Source organism: Athene noctua, chromosome 15 (genome assembly GCF_965140245.1).
Source record: "Athene noctua chromosome 15, bAthNoc1.hap1.1, whole genome shotgun sequence".
In the NCBI taxonomy this organism is placed as follows: domain Eukaryota; kingdom Metazoa; phylum Chordata; class Aves; order Strigiformes; family Strigidae; genus Athene; species Athene noctua.
In genome coordinates, this window is record NC_134051.1 from 19,706,061 (window position 1) to 19,725,918 (window position 19,858).

General features: G+C 66.5%; 2 protein-coding genes across 4 annotated transcripts; one reads left to right on the top strand and one right to left on the bottom strand.

Moving 5' to 3' along the window:
- The first annotated feature begins 1,467 nt into the window (after nucleotides 1–1,467).
- PLK1 (polo like kinase 1) lies at nucleotides 1,468–6,463 on the top strand. The gene is made up of 10 exons (XM_074919395.1): nucleotides 1,468–1,857; nucleotides 1,941–2,109; nucleotides 2,218–2,362; nucleotides 2,679–2,772; nucleotides 3,263–3,482; nucleotides 3,748–3,906; nucleotides 4,096–4,173; nucleotides 4,635–4,789; nucleotides 5,236–5,418; nucleotides 5,729–6,463. Exons 1-10 carry the CDS (start codon nucleotides 1,468–1,470, stop codon nucleotides 5,933–5,935), a joined length of 1,800 nt encoding a protein of 599 aa, XP_074775496.1. The 3' UTR covers nucleotides 5,936–6,463.
- Nucleotides 6,464–7,029: 566 nt separating this feature from the next.
- ERN2 (endoplasmic reticulum to nucleus signaling 2) lies at nucleotides 7,030–19,466 on the bottom strand. 3 transcript variants are annotated; one of them, XM_074919033.1, is made up of 22 exons: nucleotides 19,258–19,466; nucleotides 17,091–17,211; nucleotides 16,749–16,782; nucleotides 15,864–15,936; nucleotides 15,552–15,624; nucleotides 15,315–15,437; nucleotides 15,136–15,237; nucleotides 14,619–14,880; nucleotides 14,445–14,523; nucleotides 14,218–14,368; nucleotides 13,503–13,624; nucleotides 13,226–13,342; nucleotides 12,224–12,275; nucleotides 11,911–12,001; nucleotides 11,165–11,354; nucleotides 10,325–10,424; nucleotides 9,967–10,166; nucleotides 9,170–9,317; nucleotides 8,930–9,057; nucleotides 8,573–8,696; nucleotides 8,251–8,318; nucleotides 7,030–8,180 (listed from the first exon to the last, which is right to left on the bottom strand). In XM_074919033.1, exons 1-22 carry the CDS (start codon nucleotides 19,351–19,353, stop codon nucleotides 7,989–7,991), a joined length of 2,646 nt encoding a protein of 881 aa, XP_074775134.1. In that variant the 5' UTR covers nucleotides 19,354–19,466; the 3' UTR covers nucleotides 7,030–7,988. The 3 variants fall into 3 exon arrangements, with proteins under 3 accessions (XP_074775134.1, XP_074775133.1, XP_074775132.1); XM_074919032.1 differs by having other exon boundaries at nucleotides 9,997–10,166; nucleotides 12,224–12,419; nucleotides 13,166–13,342; XM_074919031.1 differs by having other exon boundaries at nucleotides 12,224–12,419; nucleotides 13,166–13,342.
- Nucleotides 19,467–19,858: the final 392 nt, after the last annotated feature.

The following is a 19,858-nucleotide window of genomic DNA, read 5'->3' on the forward strand; positions in this document are numbered from 1 at the left end:
CCCGTGGCAGGAGGGTGGAACTAGGTGGTCTTTGAGGTTCCTTCCCACCCAAACCACTCCACAATTCTCTCTCGCTCTGTGCCTGCCCTGGGCCGCGAGAGGCGCTGGGCCAGACGCCGATGGCTCTTCCCAGTGCAGCTGCTCGGTGCGAGGGCGGGCAGAGAGCCGCTGCTGGGCAGGAAGGGGACGAAGCCGCCCGCTGAGCAGAGGCCCTGCCTGCTTTGTGCGGAGCAGAATTGCCCCCATCGCCCTCCACGGGGGGAGTAACAGCCTCGCTGTTGGCTGTGGTGACCTGCAGCCTCACAGCTCAGTCCCAAGCCACCCTGGAGCCATCGGTGGCTTGCGCCAGTCATTCAAGGCTAGCCGGGTGTTATCTGCTGCACCCACAGACCAGGGCATGGAGTACACTGGCCAGGACCATCTATTTGTTAGCCAGGGCTCAAACAAAAAAGCTTTACTTGATGGGGATGGGAACCCGCAGGAGGTAAAGTCACCATCCTCATCACGGTTTCAGGGGGGTGGAACTGTGCATGCCTGGAGGCTCGAGAGCTGAAGCACTGCAGCAGGTTTTTGTGCTGATTTTGGTTATTTTCTGTTGGCGTTTTGTTGCGTGACAGCCGGCAGCAAGGTCGGGTGATGGGGCGAGAGTGTGGGTGAGGGCAGGAGCAGCTCTGCAGGCCCTGGGGCAGCGTCTCCGTGGGACAAAAAAATCCTTAAGGTCAGGCCCAGCTAGGTTCAACTGCCAAAATGTCACCCTTGGTGACGGTGGGAGGGGCGGAAGATCCCACCGGGAGCGACGCCTGGACTCTACAGAGTAAAAATCAGCAAAAAAGACGAGATTTGGGGGTAGATGCAGTAATCTAAACCAGCGGTGTGTGGATGCGGCCGCATGGCAAAAAACTGCCAGGCAGCGAACGCTCCGGTGGCACTTTCTTCCCCATAAAAAAACAAAAAAAAAAAACAAAAAAAACCCCAAAACTAACACATCAGGCACCAACTCCCACACGAGTTTCCCTTCACAAAATACTGAGCGCTCGGGACCCGCCGCCATCCCGGGGCGGCCTCAATGCTACCGGGACACACCCTGCCCGGCCCGGCCCGGCCCGCGGAGAAACGGGCACGACCGGAGCGGCGTCCGGGGCCGGGTTGCTGCGGGGATCGGCCCCCCCCGCGGCGGGGGTCGGTGCGCGGGGCCCGCACGGCGTGAGCAGCACCCACGTGTGCGCCCCCCCGGCGCCATTCCCGGGCCTGTCTCTTTAAGCGCGGTGGGCGGGGCGCTCCCATGGTGCCCCGCGGCTGGCGGCGTGGATTTTAAATCCTCTGGGCCAATAGGGAGCGGCCGCGGGCGCGTAACGTCCCGGGGGCGCGTTTGAATCGGCGGCGCCTGCCCGCTCCTGCCCCGGCGCCGCTCCGCTCCGCTCCCTCTGCCCCGGCGCCGCTCCCTCTGCCCCAGCACCCCCGGACCCCATGAGCGCGGCGGGCGGGAAGGCGGCGCGGCCGGCGGCGGCCCCGGTCCCGGTGGAGCCGGCCCGGGCGGGCGGCGCGATGGCGGCGGGCGGGAAGGAGGTACCGAAAGTGCTGGTGGACCCGCGGACCCGGCGCAGTTTCGTGCGCGGGCGGTTCCTGGGTAAAGGCGGCTTCGCGCGGTGCTACGAGCTGGCGGAGGCCGGGAGCCGCGAGGTGTTCGCGGGCAAAGTGGTGCCCAAGTCGCTGCTGGTGAAGCCGCACCAGAAGGAGAAGATGTCCATGGAGATCGCCATCCACCGCAGCCTGGCCCACCGCCACGTCGTCGGCTTCCAGGGCTTCTTCGAGGACGCCGACTTCGTCTACGTCGTGCTGGAGCTCTGCCGCCGCAGGGTGAGGGGCCGCGGGGAGCGGGGGGGCCCGCCGCGGGGGGGGGGGTGTCGGTGACACCCGGTACTGATCGTCCCTCCCCGCAGTCGCTGCTGGAGCTGCACAAGCGGCGGAAGGCGCTGAGCGAGCCCGAGGTGCGGTACTACCTGCGCCAGACCATCCTGGGCTGCCAGTACCTGCACAGCCACCGCGTCATCCACCGGGACCTCAAGCTGGGCAACCTCTTCCTCAGCGACGACATGGAGGTCAAGATCGGTAGGTGCCCGTGCCGGGATGCCCTGGCAGCCCCCCGTGGCCACCCCGCGGTGGGGAGCCCGGCCACCGGCTGTGGGGGCGTCTCCGTTCACACCCTGTCTCTCCCAGGTGACTTTGGCCTGGCCACCAAAGTGGAGTACGATGGCGAGCGCAAGAAAACCCTGTGTGGGACCCCCAATTACATTGCCCCGGAGGTGCTGGGCAAGAAGGGACACAGCTTCGAGGTGGACATCTGGTCCATCGGCTGCATCATGTGAGTCAAAATGCCCCCTGGGGGGCCGGGTGGGCCCTGTGGCCCCGGTGTTGGACCCTCTGGGTGTGCCGGTGTCTGTTCCCCAGCGCGGGGGTCTCGAGGTGTTTCCCCAAAGCCCACGTTTCTGAACCGGAGCTTTCTCCGGAGTTCTGGATCCCTTTTCACGGGGGGCAGGAACCAGGCACACGGCGCGTGTCTGATGTGTGTTCCCGCTGGCGGGACAGTCCCAGGGTGTGCTCAGGATAGGGTCACTGCGGCACACAAGTCTTGGAGTCTCTTTTGCAAAACCAACACCCTTTTCTCTGTAAACATGTAGGTACACTCTGCTGGTTGGGAAGCCGCCTTTTGAAACTTCTTGCCTCAAAGAAACATACATCCGAATCAAGAAGAACGAGTACACTATTCCCAAGGTACGGCGCTTCCTGTGGGCGGGCCCCTTCCCCGCAGCAGTTCTCAGTCAGCTTTCCCCTGCCCGTCCTGTTTCTGGCACGTAACGGGCTCTCACATAATGGTGAAACAGCTCTTACTGCAGAGTGTGAGGAAGGGGGTGTCTCGGTGAAACTGTAAGGCCAACTTCCTCCCAAGGAGCCGGCAGCTCCCCGGTAATCCAGCCCAAATCTGATCTGGGTGGTTGGCACGTGGAGTTAAACGGAGACGCTCGAGCCCCTGAGCTCTGGGCCAGGGGCCCAGCTCATCCTGCTGCTGCTGAGTCGGTCTTGCTAAAGTCAGTGGACTTCAGGCTTTGCACGCTCTCAGGAGACAGCTCTCCGTGCCTGCCCAGCTCTGTGTCCCCCAGGCGTGCAGCACGGGAGCTCTGCTCCCAGCAGAACTTCCCCCGGGTTGAGCACCCGGCGGCGTGTGTCGTCCCCTGACCCCTCCCTGCCGACTGTCTCCTCTCAGCACATCAACCCCGTCGCTGCTAACCTCATCCAGAAGATGCTGAGGTCTGACCCTGCCACGCGCCCGACGATCAACGAGTTGCTGAATGACGAGTTCTTCACGTCGGGGTACATCCCCAGCCGCCTGCCCACCAGCTGCCTCACCATTGCGCCCAGGTTTTCCATCGCTCCCAGCGGGCTGGAGCTGAACGGGCGGAAGCCGCTGACTGCGCTCAACAAAGGTGAGAGGGGAGCCTGCCCCTGCCCAGCGGCCTCCAGAACCGCCCTGGGGAGCGTGGCTCTCCCTCGCCACCTCTCCCAGCTCTTATGAAAACCCAGAGCGGTCTGCTCGCTCTTGGCCCAGAACCAAAGCAGGGAGGAGCGCCAGCCCTCGCTGTGGCTGGAGGGTCTATAACACGTTTCCTATAGCTGGGGTAGAAGGCACATCTGGTGCCTTTAGACCCCTGCTCCCCGGTCACTCCCTCACGCTCCTCTTTCCTGGCCCAGGACCGGACAGCCCTGCACTAGAGAACTTGCCCGAAAAGGAGGACGTGGCGGGGCTGCGGGAGCTGGGGGATGCTGTTGCCAGTCACTTGGCCGACATGTTGGAGCAGCTGACTGCAGTCAACTTGGCCAAGCCCTCTGAGAGGGTGGCAGTGAGACAAGGTGAGTCTGGGGACAGTCCCCCCGGCACTGCCCTGCCTGGGTGATGCTTCTCTTGTCACTCACTGTCGTCTGAAGTGAGAAACCAGCTGACCTCCATGTCAAACTGGAAGACTGAGCAGCCTTTTGGCCTTGCCGAGGTGTGCAGGATGCTGTGAAATGTCTTCTAACCAGCTCCTTTCCTCTTTGCAGAAGAAGCTGAAGACCCGGCCTGCATTCCCATCTTCTGGGTTAGCAAATGGGTGGACTACTCAGATAAATATGGCCTAGGTAAATAACATGGGGGTGACACTTCAGCCTTTTCTAGTTTCTGAAGAGGCCGGGAGAAGCTTGGGTTTGGGCATTGCACAGGTCTGGTTCTTTATAATCACGATATTCCAGTGTGTGTGTCCAAGACCACCACCAGGAACGTTGCCAGATACCCAGTGAATCCAAAGTAGTGGTCACCAAACATCAGCCCTGGCCACTGCCGGGTGGAAAACAGTGACCTGCTGCATGTGGCTGCCCTCGCTCGCAGGGAGGACGCGTTCCCCTGCGGCAGTTCAAGCCGCTTCCACAGCAATGAGGGAGGAGGAAAAGTGCCACCCAGACCCCTGCAAAGAGGAGACTCTTTAGACCTGGCAGGGACTTGGTGGGGTGACTGCCGAGGAACCCCTCGATGATACAACCTCTGCCTTTTGCATTTCACACAACTGGTATTTGACGGTCTCACGGGCTCCCTTTTGAACTAGGTTACCAGCTGTGTGACAACAGCGTCGGAGTTCTCTTCAACGACTCCACTCGTCTGATCATGTACAGCGACGGGGACAACTTGCAGTACATCGAGCAGAACAGCACCGAGTCCTTCTTCACTGTGAGGTCCTACCCCTCTGCCTTGAACAAGAAGGTCAGTCCTGGGGACGGGAGCCCTTGCTGGGGGGTGGCTGCTGCTGGTGAGGGTTTTGCCAGCTGGGCTGTGGTGGGGGGGGTCCGGGGAGAAATGTCTGTAACTTGGGGTCACTGGCCTGCAGGCTTCCTCCTGGCTGCAAAATGTGGCCCCGAGGACAGACAGACACTACCAACTCTAACTGTTTATTTCTGGCTGCTGTCTGAGGCTCGTTTATGGGCAGCTTCACAGAAATAAGTGCTCACGGGACTTGCATGTACCCAGGTGTTCAGCAAAGTGAGTCTGAGGTGTGAGAGACCGAGTTAACTTGGAGAATTTGCACGAGTGTCCGCCAAAAGCTCTGACAGATGTAGAGAGGCTCTGGGGCTGTGATGGCAGCCCCGGCCCTCCCCACGTAGCGGGGGGTCGCTCTCAGCCTGTGTGCTCACAGCCTTTCCCACCTGCAGATAACACTATTGAAATATTTCCGCAACTATATGAGCGAGCACTTGCTGAAGGCGGGGGCGAACATCACCCCGCGGGAAGGAGACGAGCTGGCCCGCTTGCCCTACCTCTGCACGTGGTTCCGCACCCGCAGCGCCATCGTCCTGCACCTCAGCAACGGCACCGTCCAGATCAACTTCTTCCAGGTGAAGCGGCCGCTCTGCCCTTCCCCGGGCCGCAGCTCCGGCTGCACAAAGAGCCCCCCCGCGCGCCGTGGGGCTGGCCGTGGGCAATCGGAGCCAAAACTGGGAGCACTGGGGGCTCCTTCCTGGTGCGGGAGCCACCCAGACCCTCCGCACCTGCGTCCCGTGGCAGGAGGGGCTCTGCTGCGCGCTCGCGGTGCCCTGAGCCGGCCCTCGGGGCTTCCGCTGCGCTCTGAGCACACGCAGCGGCGCGGGGCTCGCCCCGAGCAGCCGCCGTCGTCGGGCTGACGGCGTGCGCTCTCTGTCCCCACAGGACCACACCAAAGTCATCCTGTGCCCTCTCATGGCCGCCGTCACGTACATAGACGAGAAGCGGGACTTCCGCACGTACAAGCTGAGCCTCATCGAGGAGCACGGCTGCTGCAAGGAGCTGGCCAGCCGCCTGCGCTACGCCCGCACCATGGTGGAGAAGCTCCTCGGTTCGAAGTCTGGCTCGGCCCGTATGAAACCCTCTGCTTAGACTTTGTTCTCGATGGACTTGACGTTTGTGCCAAACTGTCCCAGCTGGGGAGGGGGGGTGGTGGTCTCGCAGGACCCCCGCCCATGCTGTAGCCTCCCGTCGCACAGCTGGGCCCCCAGCCCTGCCTGCAGGTCTGGTAGCCACAAGGCAGCCCCCGACACTGTGGGAAGGGCGTTGGTCACCCCGATGGGCACCCAAAGGTTTCTTGCTCCCCGTTCCTAATAGAATGTCTGTTTTTTAATTGCATACCTAGTTGTTTTTTTCCTAACTTCCCAAAGCCAAAAGCCTGACTCGACAAAACCACCTTGTTTGAGACTCCTGGGCCCTCTCTTGAAGAGAGCAGAACTGTCATGTAAATTATTTGTACGTGTCTGTGCTGATGCTCTAGGCTTTTGTTTCCTCTTGTAGAAATTCAGGTAAGACCTTCAACATCTCCAGGATGAGACTGAGCAGTCAGCCTTTTAATACTGAAACTATTCTACATGAAACCTAAACTTTTGTATATTGCATAACTTGATTAAAGATTGATTGCTGCACCGCCCAGCGTGTCCTGGTTCCCTGGGGCTGGCTGGGAGGGAGGGAGCAGCAAGAGCCGTTTTCCTCACGAGCTGGTTGTGTTTACAAACAGCCCCGGCCTTGCTGAGCTCTGGCCTTGCTCCGCTTAGCACAGAGCCAGGGGCAGGTCACCGGGGGAAACGGGGAGGGGTTGGAGTTGATTTGGGAGATGCTTCCCCTCAGAAGGGCCTGGGAGTCGTTTGTGCTGATCTCCCCAGCAGTGCTGCAGGAGGCCTCGGGGGCACCCCAGATGTGCTCAGAGCCTTACCTTCCCCCTGCCCCTTTGACCAGCTCCATTTACTGGGCGGATGATGCTCATAAAAGTGCTGTAGGGTTAGTCAAAGTCATCGACTGTAGCAGACTTTAGCAGAAGCCCAGCAAGCTCCCTTGGCTGTTCTCCCACCGTTGCTCACTGTCAGCACCTACTGGTGCTCTCAGGCCAGTTTATTTTTAAGCAGGACAAGCTTTTTAGTTTGTGTTTTGTTGTTTTGGGTTTTTTTTAATAACAACTTGTATAAAATGCCCTAGGCCATGCAGTCTTCTGAAAACAAAGCAGGTACAAACCCCTTGTTACCTGCGTAACGAAACCCCACACCCCAGCCCAGGGAGGAATCAGAGTGTACAAAATCATTGCTGCTCCCGAGGGGAAGCCTGGCCTAGGGGCTCCAGCTGCTGCCCCCAGAGCCAGTGGGGGCTGCACGTGGAGGCTGGTGCCTACGGAACGTGCCTGTGGGCACCCCCTAACCCAGCACACATGGGGGCGTTTGCCGTGGGGCAGCGGGAGAGGCGGCAGGAGCTGCAGGCAAGGTGGGTTTGGAGGGAAGGGATCCCTGGTGAGAAAGGGTTTCCCTGCTGTAACTACAAGCTGCTGGTGACCAAAAGGGAGAGAAAACCTTTTTCTCAGCCCAGCTGAGATTAAAAACTTCATTATCAGAATTGTGCTGGAGGCCCCACGCCTCCCCGCGGGGCTGGGGGCACCGCAGCCCTGATACAACTGGGTCCAAGCCCAGGGGTGGCCGCTGACAGCTGACCCGGGGTGCCGCAGCCCTCGGCGGGGCTGGAGGAGCCTCTCCAGTGTCAGGACTGGTGTGTCACAGCCGCGCTGGACACAGAGAGTTCCGGGGACGTGGTGTGGGAGGACGCAGGGGATGAAGCTCCCTGATCCCCAGCGAACACCCCACAGGGCTCCAGCCTGGCTGTGTCGCTGTGCCAGCACCACTCGGCAAAATGCAACATGTGTTTTCTTTCTTCTCTCTCCACCGCAGAGATTGAAAAGGTGGGTGCCAGAGGGTCCATCTTGGGCTCAGGAGCCCCCAGGCAACAGCCCAGTGCCCCCTGCACTTGTCTCTTCTGGACCTGCTTGTAACCCCCCGGTGCGCCGGGTGACCGGCTCGTCCTGGTGCCCCAGCGAGGGGGAGGAGGACCCCGGGGATGGGGCTGCGGGTACGGGCAGGGCAGGAGGAGCGGCCGCAGGTGCCATCCCGGCGCGTGTCCCCGCTCACTCGCCGGCACCTCCCGGGCTGTGGCAGTAGTAGGAGTGGAAGAGCCGCTCGCGGGCGCAGACCCTCATGGCCCCGTGCGTGTGCAGCAGCAGCCGGGGGAAGCGGGAGGTGAAATACTGCACAAAGCCCTCGGGGACGGAGCCCAGGGCCGCCCGGACATCGGCCGGCAGCTCGTGGTAGTGATGCTTCTGCAGGAGAGAGGCCGAGGTGAGCGGGCGCGGGCGGGCGATGGGGCGCGGGGAGCCGGGGCGGCCGTACCTTGTTCCTCATGGCCCGCAGGAGGTCACGCACCGAGCCCCCCTTGTAGGTCCGGAACTTCCTCAGGTCTGGGGGGAGCAGGAGAGATGCTGAGCGAGGGGGGCGTTGCTGGGGCGCAGGGCTGCCCCGAGCCCCTGTGCCAGCACCAAACCCGGGCTCTGCTCTGCCCGGGAAGGGCTTGGTACGTTCACCCACCCTGGGTTTTGACTCCTGGGCACGAGCAGGTGCCCCCGGCCTGGTCAAGGGCACCGCACCGGGGAGCCCCAGTCGCTGCCCGATTCCCCGTGGAAGGCGGTGGCGATCCCGGCCCCCGCGCACTCACCTGTCTGCAGCGGGAGGGAGATGTGCATCCTCCAGTTGGTCCTCACCACCCACCGTCCCCCCGCCTCCAGGGCCGAGACAATGGGCCCCTCGGCCGGCTCCTTCTCGATGCGGTCGCTGACGTCCTGCGCGCCCGAGAGCGGGGACCGGGGTGGGTGCGGTGCTGGCCCTCGCCCCGCGCTGCCCCCCCCAGCACCAGGGAACGGACCCGGCGCCAAGGTGGGAGGATGAAGCGTTTGGCCTGGACCCCAAACCCACGCTCCTTCCAGAAGTAGCTCAAAATGAGCATATTGACCTAAACACGGCTGTTCCCAGCCCTCGTTTCTCAGAGCTGCCCGTGGGGACGGCGCACGCTCACCTGGAAGAACTGCAGCTGCTTCTCCTGGCTCCAGAAAAAGGGGTGTGCCAGGACCACGGGGGCCGAGGGTCGGCGCTGGGGCTCGGGGCTGATCATGGCCACGATCAGCTCTCGTGCAACAAGATTGTCTGGGAGGAGAAACACCACAACGGAGACCTGACCCCCCTGGGATGGAGCAGGAGCTGCGCCCCTCGGCTCAGCGCTTCCCCGCGGGGACGGGGCTCTGGGGAAGGGTCTCACCGTGGGCTTCTTCCTGCAGGCAGCTCAGCTGGAAAGAGCCCGACAAGATGTTGGCCTGTCGCCGCAAGCTGTCCCCGAACGGGTGCTGCCCCCCTGACACCACGTAGTAGAAGATGCAGCCGGCGGAGAAGATGTCCACAGCGCAGGTCTGCAAAACAGAGCGGGGGCTGGGACCCTCGCAGCGAGGAAAGCTTTCGCCTCCCCCCCGCCCAGGCTTTGCTGTGATCGCTGGGTCCTCTCCCGCAGAGCTGCTGGGGAGCCCCTCGCCGCAGGGCTCCTGCCCGTCCTGCGCTCTGGAGCCAGGCAAGGACCCAGCGCATCGGGCCCTTCCCGGGGGTTTCCAGAGGCACAGACAGAATTCAGGACTCTGCGGCCAGACGGACACGCCAGGGCTGCTGGTGTCTCACCCCGCAGCGCAGCCGGACCCCGGTACGGGGTTACGGGGAACACGCTGCCAGGGACCAGCACAGCACCGGCCCCCGGCAGGACCAGGATGCCCGGGGCTCAACAGAGGGGCAGAGGCGTAACCTCGGCAGCGAGCCGGGGCCCCCTGCGACCTCCCGGCCCCGAATTTCCAGGGCCTGCAGCCAGGTGAGACGCCCTGTGCTGAAGGCAGCCGGGTGCCGTGGAGCGCAGGGGCGGTGCTGGCGAGGAGCCCCAGTGCTCTGCCTCGGGGCTGGCTTGGGCTCTCGGAGCTTTTATCTGAGTTGTGTGTTTCAGTGGCACGCCATGAGGCCGCTGGGCTACCGCGGGGCTCGAGGGGGACCCGAGGCAGGGAGCGTCCGCGGCTCACTGACGGGGTTCTCCTTCGGAGCCTCCTGCAGCACCTCGGGCGCGATCCAGCCCTCGGTGCCGGGGATGCCGGAGCGGAGGCTGAAGCTCTGTCGTCCCCCCTGAAGCTTCTTGCAGAGGCCGAAGTCGGAGATGACGGCTCGGATCTTCCCGTGGCGATTCGGGACGGAGATGAGGATGTTGCAGGGCTTCAGGTCACGGTGGGCTGGAGGAGAGAGGGCGCAGCCTCACCCGCCAGCGCGGCGGCAGGGCTGGAGGGGGACAGGGCTCTGCCTGCTGCCCGCACGCTGCTGGCCCCGCGGCCTCGGTGGAGGACGGGACCAGGATGGGGACACGCTGCCCTCCCGGCCGCTGCCCGCTTACCGATGCTGAGGGAGTGGAGGTGGGCCAGCCCGGACATGGTCTGGCGCAGCACAGACACCGGGGCCAGGCTGCCGCGATCGAAATCGGGGTTTTCCACGTACTGGAACCACACAGAGGGAGAGAGGGATGAACCGGGGCAGAGAAGGCAAGGCTTGCCGGCAGCGAGAATCACAGAACACCAGGGAGCTCAAGGATCATCTGGCCCAACCTTTCTTGGCAAAATTCTCACTTCTGACTAGGCGGGCAGGGGTGGAAGGAGGCAAGTCCACGCCGAGGCCATTTGTGCCCAGGGCTCGCTGCTGCCGCGTCTGCCAGCCAGCACCTCCTGCCCCTGCCTGTGTCCCGGGACCTGCGCGGCCTCAGCAACACTCCTGCTGCAGGGAGGGGGAGAAGGACCCTTCTCCTCCCCCGTGCCGTGTCTCTCCCCAGCACATGAACAGTCGCCCCGACCGCCGCCGAGGCTCGGGGCTGCCCTGACCCTCCCGAGGGGGCAAATCAGCAGGAGAACAAGGGCAGGGGCTTGGCTGACACAGGAGCAGTGCTGCAGGGTGCCGCGCAGCCCGGCCATGCCCGATGCGGCTCCCGTGCCCCCTGACTGCAGGTTCGGAGCAGGGCTGCACCCCCGGGGCCAGGCAGGAACCCCAAAGAGGGCTCCTACCCCCGCCCTCGGGCACGCACAGCCCCCCGCCCCACGGGAGCGCTCCAGAGCCTCCGAACAGCGCAGGCGAAACCCGCTGCGTGTCCCTGGGCACCAACCCCCAAACGCAGGGACGGGGACACCGGGACTGACCCAGAGCCCCCCAGCAGCAGCCCCGCGCAGGGTGGGGGCCGTGGACTCACCTCCTGCAGCGTGGCGGAGCAGAGCTCGATGGCGATGTAGTGGAACTGTTTGTCCTTCTCGGTGCAGAAGTAGCGGACGACGTGGGGGTGCTCGTCCGACTCCCGGAGCAGCTGGACCTCGCGGTCCACGAGATGGAAACACTCGGGCAAGAGGCGCTTCACGGCCACGTTGCGGCCGTCGAACTGTCCCCTGCGCAGAGTCGATGGCGGCGTCCACGCAGGGCCCCCCAGCCAGAGCAGAGCCCGGGCGGGCTCCCGTCGATGCTGGGAACGTGCCCCTCGGGGTCCCCAGCGTGGGTCACCCTGGGGTGACGCCCAGAGACTTGCCACAGCCATGGACAGGCAGAAAACTGCAGCGAACTGGAAACTGGGGGCTCAGGTTCCCCTTTTTGTTGGAAAATAACGTCCCTCTCTTTTTGCTGTGTTTAGTGCCGGGGAAAGGGGCTCAGCCAGGGCCGGGGGGGCCTCACGAGGGGTCAGACCGGCCGTGGGCTGCCCCCCAGCCTGGCGCAGGCAGGAGGGGAAGGGCAGCACAGGGCGGGGGTGCGAGGGGGAGACGGAAGGCCACGAGCCCAGCTCCCCACAGGGCTGTGAGGAGGGCCATGAGGAGGGGAAGGTGGCGACCTGCTCTCCGAAGCGCCTGAACCAGCAGCTTCCACCCAGGGAAGGAGCCTCCTCGGCGGGTGCTGGCGGCTCCCAGGGAGGGGGCGAGCGGAAGGAGGGCGGGTACCCCCGGTGCCACCCACCTGAAGACAAAGGTTCCTCCAGCTCCGTGGCCCAGCACATCCTTGGGGTTAAAAGAAATTTTCCCAACAACAATCACGTCCGGAGCTGCATCTGAAGAGGAAGACAGCCGTCCTCCAGCCTGTCACCCAGTTCTTTAACCAGGCGGCTCTTGCTTGGGCCCTGCAATTGCTTCTGCAGCCCAGGACCATCCCGCAGCAAGCCCTGCATCTCCCCGCCTCCGCCTCTCACCCGTGGGGTGTCTCTGCTCCTGCTTCGGGTCACCACGGCTGTGGGCAGAGCCCCCCACCCTCGCCCCTTCCCACCTGCACACACCTTCAGCCGCCGGCTCAGCCGGGTCCGGGCCGGCCGCGCCGTCAGCGGGGTCCTGCGGGGGGGCCGAGGGGAGGGAGCTCAGCGCCGGCTGCCCCGACACCCGGCCCGGCTCCAGCATCTCCTGCTGCTGCTGCTGCAGGAGCTGAATCTGCTTCTCCAGCTGCTGCTGCTGCACTGCCTGCTGCTTCTGCAGCTTCTGCAACAGGAACCACGGCAGCGCTCGCTTGCGCCCCGGGCGCTGCCCAGCCGGCCCGAGCCACAGAGCCCTCGGCTCGTCACCGGGGCACGGACGGGGCCGCGTGGGACTGCGCGGCTCACCGCAGCCACGGCACCGCTGCTTGTGCCACGAGGACGAGAAAAGATTGCATGAGACCTCGAGAAAAGTCTCTCGTGAGCCCCCCCTGCAGTGCTGGGCCCAGCTCGGGGGGCACCAGCATAAGGACATGGACCTGCATGAGTGGGTCCAGAGGAGCCACGGAGATGCTGGGGGGGCTGGAGCCCCCCTGTGAGGACAGGCTGGGAGAGTTGGGGGGTTCAGCTGGAGGAGAGAAGGCTCCGGGGAGACCTTAGAGCGGCCCCCCAGGGCTGAAAGGGGCTGCGGGAACGGGGGGAGGGACTCTTGATTGGGGGGTGTAGGGGTAGGATGAGGGGTAAGGGTTTTAAACTGACAGAGGGGGGATTTAGATCAGATCTGAGGCAGAAATTCTCCCCTGTGAGGGGGGTGAGGCCCTGGCACAGGCTGCCCAGAGCAGCTGTGGCTGCCCCCTCCCTGGAAGGGTTCCAGGCCAGGTTGGACGGGGCTTTGGGCAACCTGGGCTGGTGGAAGGTGGCCCTGCCCGGGGCAGGGGGGTGGGATGGGATGGGCTTTAAGGTCCCTTCCAGCCCAGCCCAGCCCCGTGATTCTGCGGCAGGCACTGGGCTCCTCCACTGGCCACCACTCACCGTGAGCAGGAGGAGCAGGAGCCCCCCGCCCAGCAGAGCCGTGCCAACAGCTGCCATCACCAGGTCCCAGGTGCCAGCCTCGGGGTACACCTCCGCCTGCTCCCTGGGCGCGGGGTCGGGCTGGAACGGCCCCTCAGCCCGGACAGCCGGCTCCTCCGGGCCGCTCGGGGCCAGAAACTGCAACACACGCCCAGGGCTGGGTGACACCGGAGGGACGGACCTCTGGGCACTGGGGTCTGGGATCCCCCCGCCACGACAGCCCCCTCCTCGTGCCACACTGGGGACCCGCCACTCAGCCCCGTGCAGAGGTGGGACCCAGCAGAGCTCCCCCACTCACGTCGTCGAACACGGTCCGGGCAGGAGGAGCCCTGGGGATGATGGTTTCCGTTGTCTTCCTCAGGTTCTCCGGGAAGGCTCGCAGCATCGTGGTGTGGACCACAGGAGGCAGCTCGTGGTGTCCTGCGGCGGGAGCAGAGCAGAGACCTCAGCCTGTCCCCGGTCACAGCACCCGTCCCTCACCTTGGCGCTGGCTCCCCTGGAGAAGGGGTGTCGCGTCCGGTGGGACGCACAAGTGTCACGGCTACAGAGAGGGGGACCTGGAGCAGCAGCTGCCAGCACAGAAGGGCAGAGGGCACGGTCCCCTGCTCCCGTGCGTCCTGTGCCACCACCCCGATTCCCAGCGACCCCAACGCAGCCATCGCACCTGCGACAGCGATCACGGAGCGGGCGAATTAACCCCGCGTCTGCGTGCAGGGCTCGGTGTGCAGCGGGGCACCCACCAGCTCCCTGTGGACCCCATTCAAAGGGTCCCCCCCCATCCCCTGGGTAGGGGTGGCCAGTGGCCCCTCCCGGGGCGGGGACAAGGACGGGCTGAAACGAGCCCCAAGCCAGAGTCACCGCAGTCCCTGAGGGTGAGTCAGCCTCGGCCCCATTCGCTCCGCTGAGCAAAGCGCGTGGGGCTGCCCCCCCAAAACACACCCGCAGCTCGGGCTGCCCCTCCCCAGAGCACCCCCGGGACGCAGGGGACGCCCGTGCCCGTGGCGGGTCCACACCTATCAGGAGCCACTGGTGGTGCAGCGAGGCGATGCTGCCCTGCGGGTACTTGACGTCGGTGCTGGGCGTGATCTCGCACTCCCCCGACTCCCTCACGGTCACGTCGTCCGTGGTGGGGCCGTCGATCCTGGCCAGCGTGATGCCCTGCGGCTGGGGGGGCCCGACAGCTCGTGGGGCGCCGCGCAGCCGGGGCGCGCGCCCGGAGGGGGCTGGCGGGGACACTCACCACCAGAGCCACGCCGCCGTGGACCAGCGAGGTCAGGGCGTAGAAGCTGGCCGCGTACTTGCCCACGTAGAGCGCCGGCCTGCGAGGCAGGGACACGCGTCAGCCCGGCACCCCCCAGGGCCGGGCGCAGGCACCGCCAACGCCACCGGCGGCCGCGGCACCGCCTCCACCTACAGCAGCCGGGTCTTGGTGGTGGCGAAGTCCTTCACGGACTGGTAGCTCCACTTGAGGAGGTGGATGTCCTGCGACTGGAAGGTCAGGTAGCGCAGCGTCTCCATGGCCAGGTTGAGGTGGGGGACGCGGCGGAGGCTGTCCTGGTGCCACACGTAGATGCCGACCACGGGCGAGCCGTAGTTCTGCGCCCACAGCACCTCCCCGCTCTCCTTGTCCAGCGTCACCACCAGCCCGTCCCCGCTCGAGGCGAAGTGTGCCATTTCTGGGCAGAGCAGAGGGAGGGGGCGATGCCGCGGCGCCGGCTGAGGGGCTGCGTTCCCCTCTGCCCCCCCTCACTCCTGCCTCCGGCCGCGGGCTGTTCCGCTCCCCAGAGCCGTGCCCGGCGCCGCAGCCGCTCTCCCCCACGTCGGCACAGCCGGGACCCACCGGCCCTGGCAGCGTCACCGCGGGGTCACCACCGAGCAGGGCGCGGGGGGGTGGCTCCCGTGGCTCCCGTGCCCCCGTGGCGGCCACTCACTGTAGGGGTAGGACTCCTCGCAGAGCGGCGCCGAGTAGCCAGAGAAGGTGGCGTTCCAGCGCAGCTCCCGCGACTTGGTGTCGTACATGGTGATGACGTACTCTGGGGACAGGGCAGGGCTGGGGGTCAGCGCCCCTCCCTGGGACCCCACGGGCACACGGGGAGCGGGGCTGGCTTACGGGTGCGGCCGATGTAGAGCAGGGGGCTCGACGGGCACAGGCCCTCCCAGGCCTCGGTGGAGAGCGTGGTCTGCTTCTCCCCCGACTTGGGGTCCACGATGAACCAGGTGTCCTGCTTCTTCCCTGAGAACGGAAACACCTTTTCTGTGAGTCTCCACTGCCCGTCCCGAGAGCCACGCTCCTCCTGCCTCCCCTCCAGGCCACGTTCCCGGGGGTCCCCGCGCAGCCCCCCCGTACCGGTGTAGAGCACGCCGTCCGAGCTGCGACACGGCGACGACTGCACCAGCTCCGGAATGGTGAACGGGAGCTTCTGCAACACAGAGGCTGGCGTGGACGTGGGGGCAGAGGAACGCCTCCCCCAGCAGCTGCCTGCCCGCCTGCACGAGCGGGGTGGGAAGGAGAGCCCCCCCGGGACAGCCCCCCCCGGCAGCACCCGCCCCAGACCCGCTCGGCCGAGCCGCAGCAGCCGCGAGCCCCGCGCTGGCCCTGTGCGGCCGGCGGGCCCCGGGCTGCGGGCAGGGGGGCGCACAGCCCCGCAGCCCCACTGACCATCAGGCCTTCTTTGTTTTTTCCCCCCAGGATGTAGAGGCTGCCGTCGTTGGGGTCTGGAAGGAACGCTGGTCTGGAAAGGAGGAGAGAGGAGGGTGAAGCGTGAGCTGCCCCCGCCCCGGCACACGCCAACGGCTGCGCTAGAGAAACGCTGCGGCGCTTCACAGAGTCACAGAATCACTCAGGCTGGAAAAGCCCCTCGGGGTCATCGAGTCCAACCCTCAGCCCGACTCTACAAAGTTCTCCCCTACCCCACATCCCCCACAGCTCATCCTGACGGCCCTGAAACCCCCCCAGGGATGGGGACTGCCCCCTCCCTGGGCAGCCTGTGCCACTCTCGCACCACTCTTGCTGGGAAACATTTTCTCCTCCTGCCCAGCCTGAGCCTCCCCTGTTGCTCCAGGGTGACTCGCTGCGGGGCTGGGCCTCTCCTGGCACCCTCCGGCGCTGGACTTGGCGGGGGATGAACTCCCGCTCTGCCCAGCGCCGCAACTCCAGCCACGCCGGCTCGGTGCCCTGCCCGCCCCCGGGGGCTCCCTGCTGTCCCGCCTCCCCCCTGCGCTTTCAGGTGTATTTTCCTCCATTTCTCTCCTACGCTTGTGTGCGGGGGGGTGGGTGCTGAGAGCTTCTCGTCTGCCTGTAGAAGGGCCACGCTTGGGTGGCAGGGAGCAGCCGTCCCCCATCATCGCGCGCCAAGGGCTGGCACCAAGGGGAGGCCCGAGGCAACGCCACGGCGCGGGCTGGGAGGTTCGTTTCCCCGAGGTTCCCCTTTCTGCTTGTGAACCTGTGGGTTCACCGGGGCAGTCGTGCCCCTCGGGAAGGCTCCTGCGCAGCCGCGGGTTTCTGCCCTGCACCGGCCCCTCTGCCCGCGGCGGGGACACTCACTCTGCCACATAAACCGGCACCTGCAGAATAGGATCTGAAAAAGAGCGAAGCGTAGACGTCAGCAGCCGCTCCCCGTGAGCGGGGAGGACGTGGCAGTGTTTACCCAGCGCAGCCCGGCTGCCGTGCCGGGGGCCACAGCCTATTTGCATTTCAGACCCAGAATAGGCACCGCCGGAGCGGGGTCTGGCCCCCCCGGACGCTCCCCTCTGCGCCCAGGGCTGGGGCTCAGCTGGGGGACCCGCCGGCCCAGAGCACGGCCAGGGTGGTGGTGCACCCCCAAAGCCCGGCTGGCGACAGGCCCAGGGAGCCAGGCTGCGGGCGAGCACCCCCCTCGCTACTCACCGTCCTTCAGGGTCCACTTGATGTTCCCTGAGCTCTTACTCACTGCGTGAAGGTTCCCGTCCAGAGTGGATATGAAGAGCAGCGTTTCTGGGAGGGTGACAGCCCCCTCGCCTTTGAGGCACTGCGGACAGACACATCGTCCTGAGAGAGCAGGGCCAGGCCTGGGGAGGAGCCCCCGCGCAGCCCAGCAGCCCCCACACCCAGCACGACTGTGGGGCAGAGCCCCAAGCTCCCTTCTCATCCCCGCTGAGGCAAGACCAGGAGGGAAAATAATTTATTTCCTCACACCAGCGTATTAAATCTGCTTGATCCCCCAGAACAGGGGACGCCCACAGAATCACACCCGCTAATGGCTGTTTGGGGGTGGGTTTAGATGTATTTTACGAGTAAATCCACGGCACCAAGCCCTGGCACTAAAGCTGCTGCGCGGGCAGCGAGCGGCACCACCGGCAGCCTGCGGCACCGCGGCCCCCGGCTCCCCCCCGGCCCCGGGTCCGGCGTTCCTGCGGCAGCGGGGAGCTGCAGCGTGGCTGTGCCCAGCCTCAACTCCCCGGCGCCTTTCTAAAGGTGACACAAACAGCCCAGGTGCCGGCTCCTTCCAGAAACAAACGAGTTGGGTGACTTATTCATGCCAGAAATGCAGCTGATGCTCTCCCAGGCCTTCCAAGCGACAGATTCCAGCCGCCCTGACGTCGAGGGAGCAGCCGCCAACCCAGGCTGGGAAGGAGCCGCTGCTTCCGCGTGGGGCGGCCGCTCGGCGAGCGCCAGCTCAGCCGCCGCACTGGCACCGCGCAGCCGCCCCCCGCCACCCACAGCCGCGGAGCCCAGCGCCTTCGGGCAGAGCCGGGGAGCAGCGCAGCGCCCGGGCTCAGCGCCGGGCAGAACCCGACGGCGGAAGCTGCTGCCCCGTCACTCGTGCGGGGCGGCCCGAGGACACCCCTTGGGCCCGGCGCCCCCTCCCTGCCCCTCGCCTGGGCCTGGGGCGGGCAGAGCGCCCAGGCTGGGACCCGGCCAGGCGGAAGAGCGGGGACCGGCCGACAGCCCGTGCCAGGACGGGGCCCTGAGCGCGAGCACGTGCCCGCCCGCGGAGCAGGACCTGCGGCACGGCGGGGCCGGGGGCCACGTTCTCCCTCGAGTCACTGGAGCTCCTCCAGCTGCACCAAGGGGCAGGAGCCCCGCTGGGGGCCGGGCTCTCCGCCTGCACCTCCGGCCAGGAGCACACAGCGGCCCAGCGGACGCCACAGCAACCCCTCTGCCTCGAGCCCGGCTCTGCCACCTGCCCTTCCGCTTGCTTGGTCGCCAAGCGAGGTCAGAGCCAGCTGCCCGGCTCTGGGTTCGCTCCGGGCAGGGCCCGGCTGCCGGCACCAGGCAGGGCAGCAGACGGAGCCCTCGCGGTGCGGGCACCTGCGCGGGGGGAGCAGAACCCGGGCGGCCGAGCCCTCCCAGCGGCCAGAGCCGCGGCGGGCTCAGCTCTGCCCTCGCCAGCTCTGCCTCTCCCTCCCCAAAACGCTTTTCTCCCCTTTCTTCCCCTCGACAGGGCCAGGCCGCCCAGCTCTGCCCCGCACACCCCCGGGGGCAGAACCGGGAAGCCCAGGAGCCCGGCGGCTGTTCCCACGGGGTGTCCCGCGGGATGCCGGTGCTTTCCCGAGGCTCCCGCCGCGCCGGAGCCTGCAGCGATGCCGCCCGGGCTCGGGGGGACCCGCCGGGCACAGGCAGAACACGGCACCCCCCGGCCCGCCGCCCCAAACCCCCCGGCTGTGGAGCCGCCGCCCCGCTCCGACGGCATCGCCCTGCCCGGCAGCAGCTCTGCGGGCCGGGGGGGGCCGGCGGGGAAGGGGGCTCCGCTCTCGGCCCGGCCCGGGGGTGCCGAAGCTTTTCTGAGCAGAGAAGAACCTCGGCCCTGGGCGCTGCGCGTGGCCCCTGTCACCCCCAGGGCCGCGTCACCCCCCGGCTCCCTGTCACCCCCGTGTCCCCGTCAGACCCCAGGTCTCCGTCCCACCCCGTGTCCCCGTCCCAGCCCTGCCGACGGCACCTCGGGACCCCGCACGCAGCCCCCCCGGCCGCGCTCCCCGGGGGCCGGGCCCCGCGCCCCGGGCTGTCCCCCCCGCCGCACGCCGCGGACAGGCGCTGGCGGGTGCCGGTGCCCCCGGCCCGGGCGCGGCCGTACCTGTGCGGGGGGCGGCGGCAGCAGCAGCAGCAGCGGCGGGAGCAGGAGCCGGAGCCGGAGCCGGAGCCGGAGCGGCGGCGCGGCGGGGCCGCCCATGTCCCGGACGCGCCGGGGCCGGGCCGGGCCGCGCTTATCGCCGCGCCGTGAGTCAGCGGGGCCGGGGCGGATCCGGGATGCGGCTTCCTGCCCCCCCCGGCCCCGCGGCCGGACCCCCCGGTCCCTCCGCCCGAGCACAGGCCCCCGCTGCCGTGTTCAACGTGTGCGGCCCCTGCCCGGGCCCCCGGCGGCGCGGGGAGGGCTCCTCACCCCCCGGCCCCCTGGGAACAGCCTTCGGCGGCGGCGGGGGAGCGAGCGGGGCCGCGGCGCGGGCGGCAGAGCTCTGCCCCGCAGCCGAGCGGCGCCCGGCGGGAGCTCCGCGGGGTGCGACGGCCCCCCACGCCCCCCTGAACGAGGGCGGGGGAAGGAACGAGAACTCGCCCCTTCGCACGCGTATCGGAGGTTCTGAACTTTATTTCAGTGATAAAACACCACGGGACTAGCTCAGACTTCTTTTTTTTTTTAGGTGAAATGGGCGGGGCAGTTTTTTAAGCCAGCAGCGAAG

Excerpts from the sequence above, each read along its gene's own strand:
- PLK1 (XM_074919395.1), top strand. The coding sequence starts at position 1,468 with ATGAGCGCGGCGGGCGGGAAGGCGGCGCGGCCGGCGGCGGCCCCGGTC. Across the intron at positions 4,790-5,235 it reads CCTCTGCCTTGAACAAGAAG|ATAACACTATTGAAATATTT; the intron begins GTCAGTCCTGGG and ends TCCCACCTGCAG. Across the intron at positions 5,419-5,728 it reads TCCAGATCAACTTCTTCCAG|GACCACACCAAAGTCATCCT; the intron begins GTGAAGCGGCCG and ends CTGTCCCCACAG.
- ERN2 (XM_074919031.1), bottom strand. The coding sequence starts at position 19,353 with ATGGGCGGCCCCGCCGCGCCGCCGCTCCGGCTCCGGCTCCGGCTCCGG. Across the intron at positions 15,625-15,863 it reads AAAACAAAGAAGGCCTGATG|AAGCTCCCGTTCACCATTCC; the intron begins GTCAGTGGGGCT and ends TCTGTGTTGCAG. Across the intron at positions 14,369-14,444 it reads ACGGCGGCGTGGCTCTGGTG|CCGCAGGGCATCACGCTGGC; the intron begins GTGAGTGTCCCC and ends GGGCCCCCCCAG.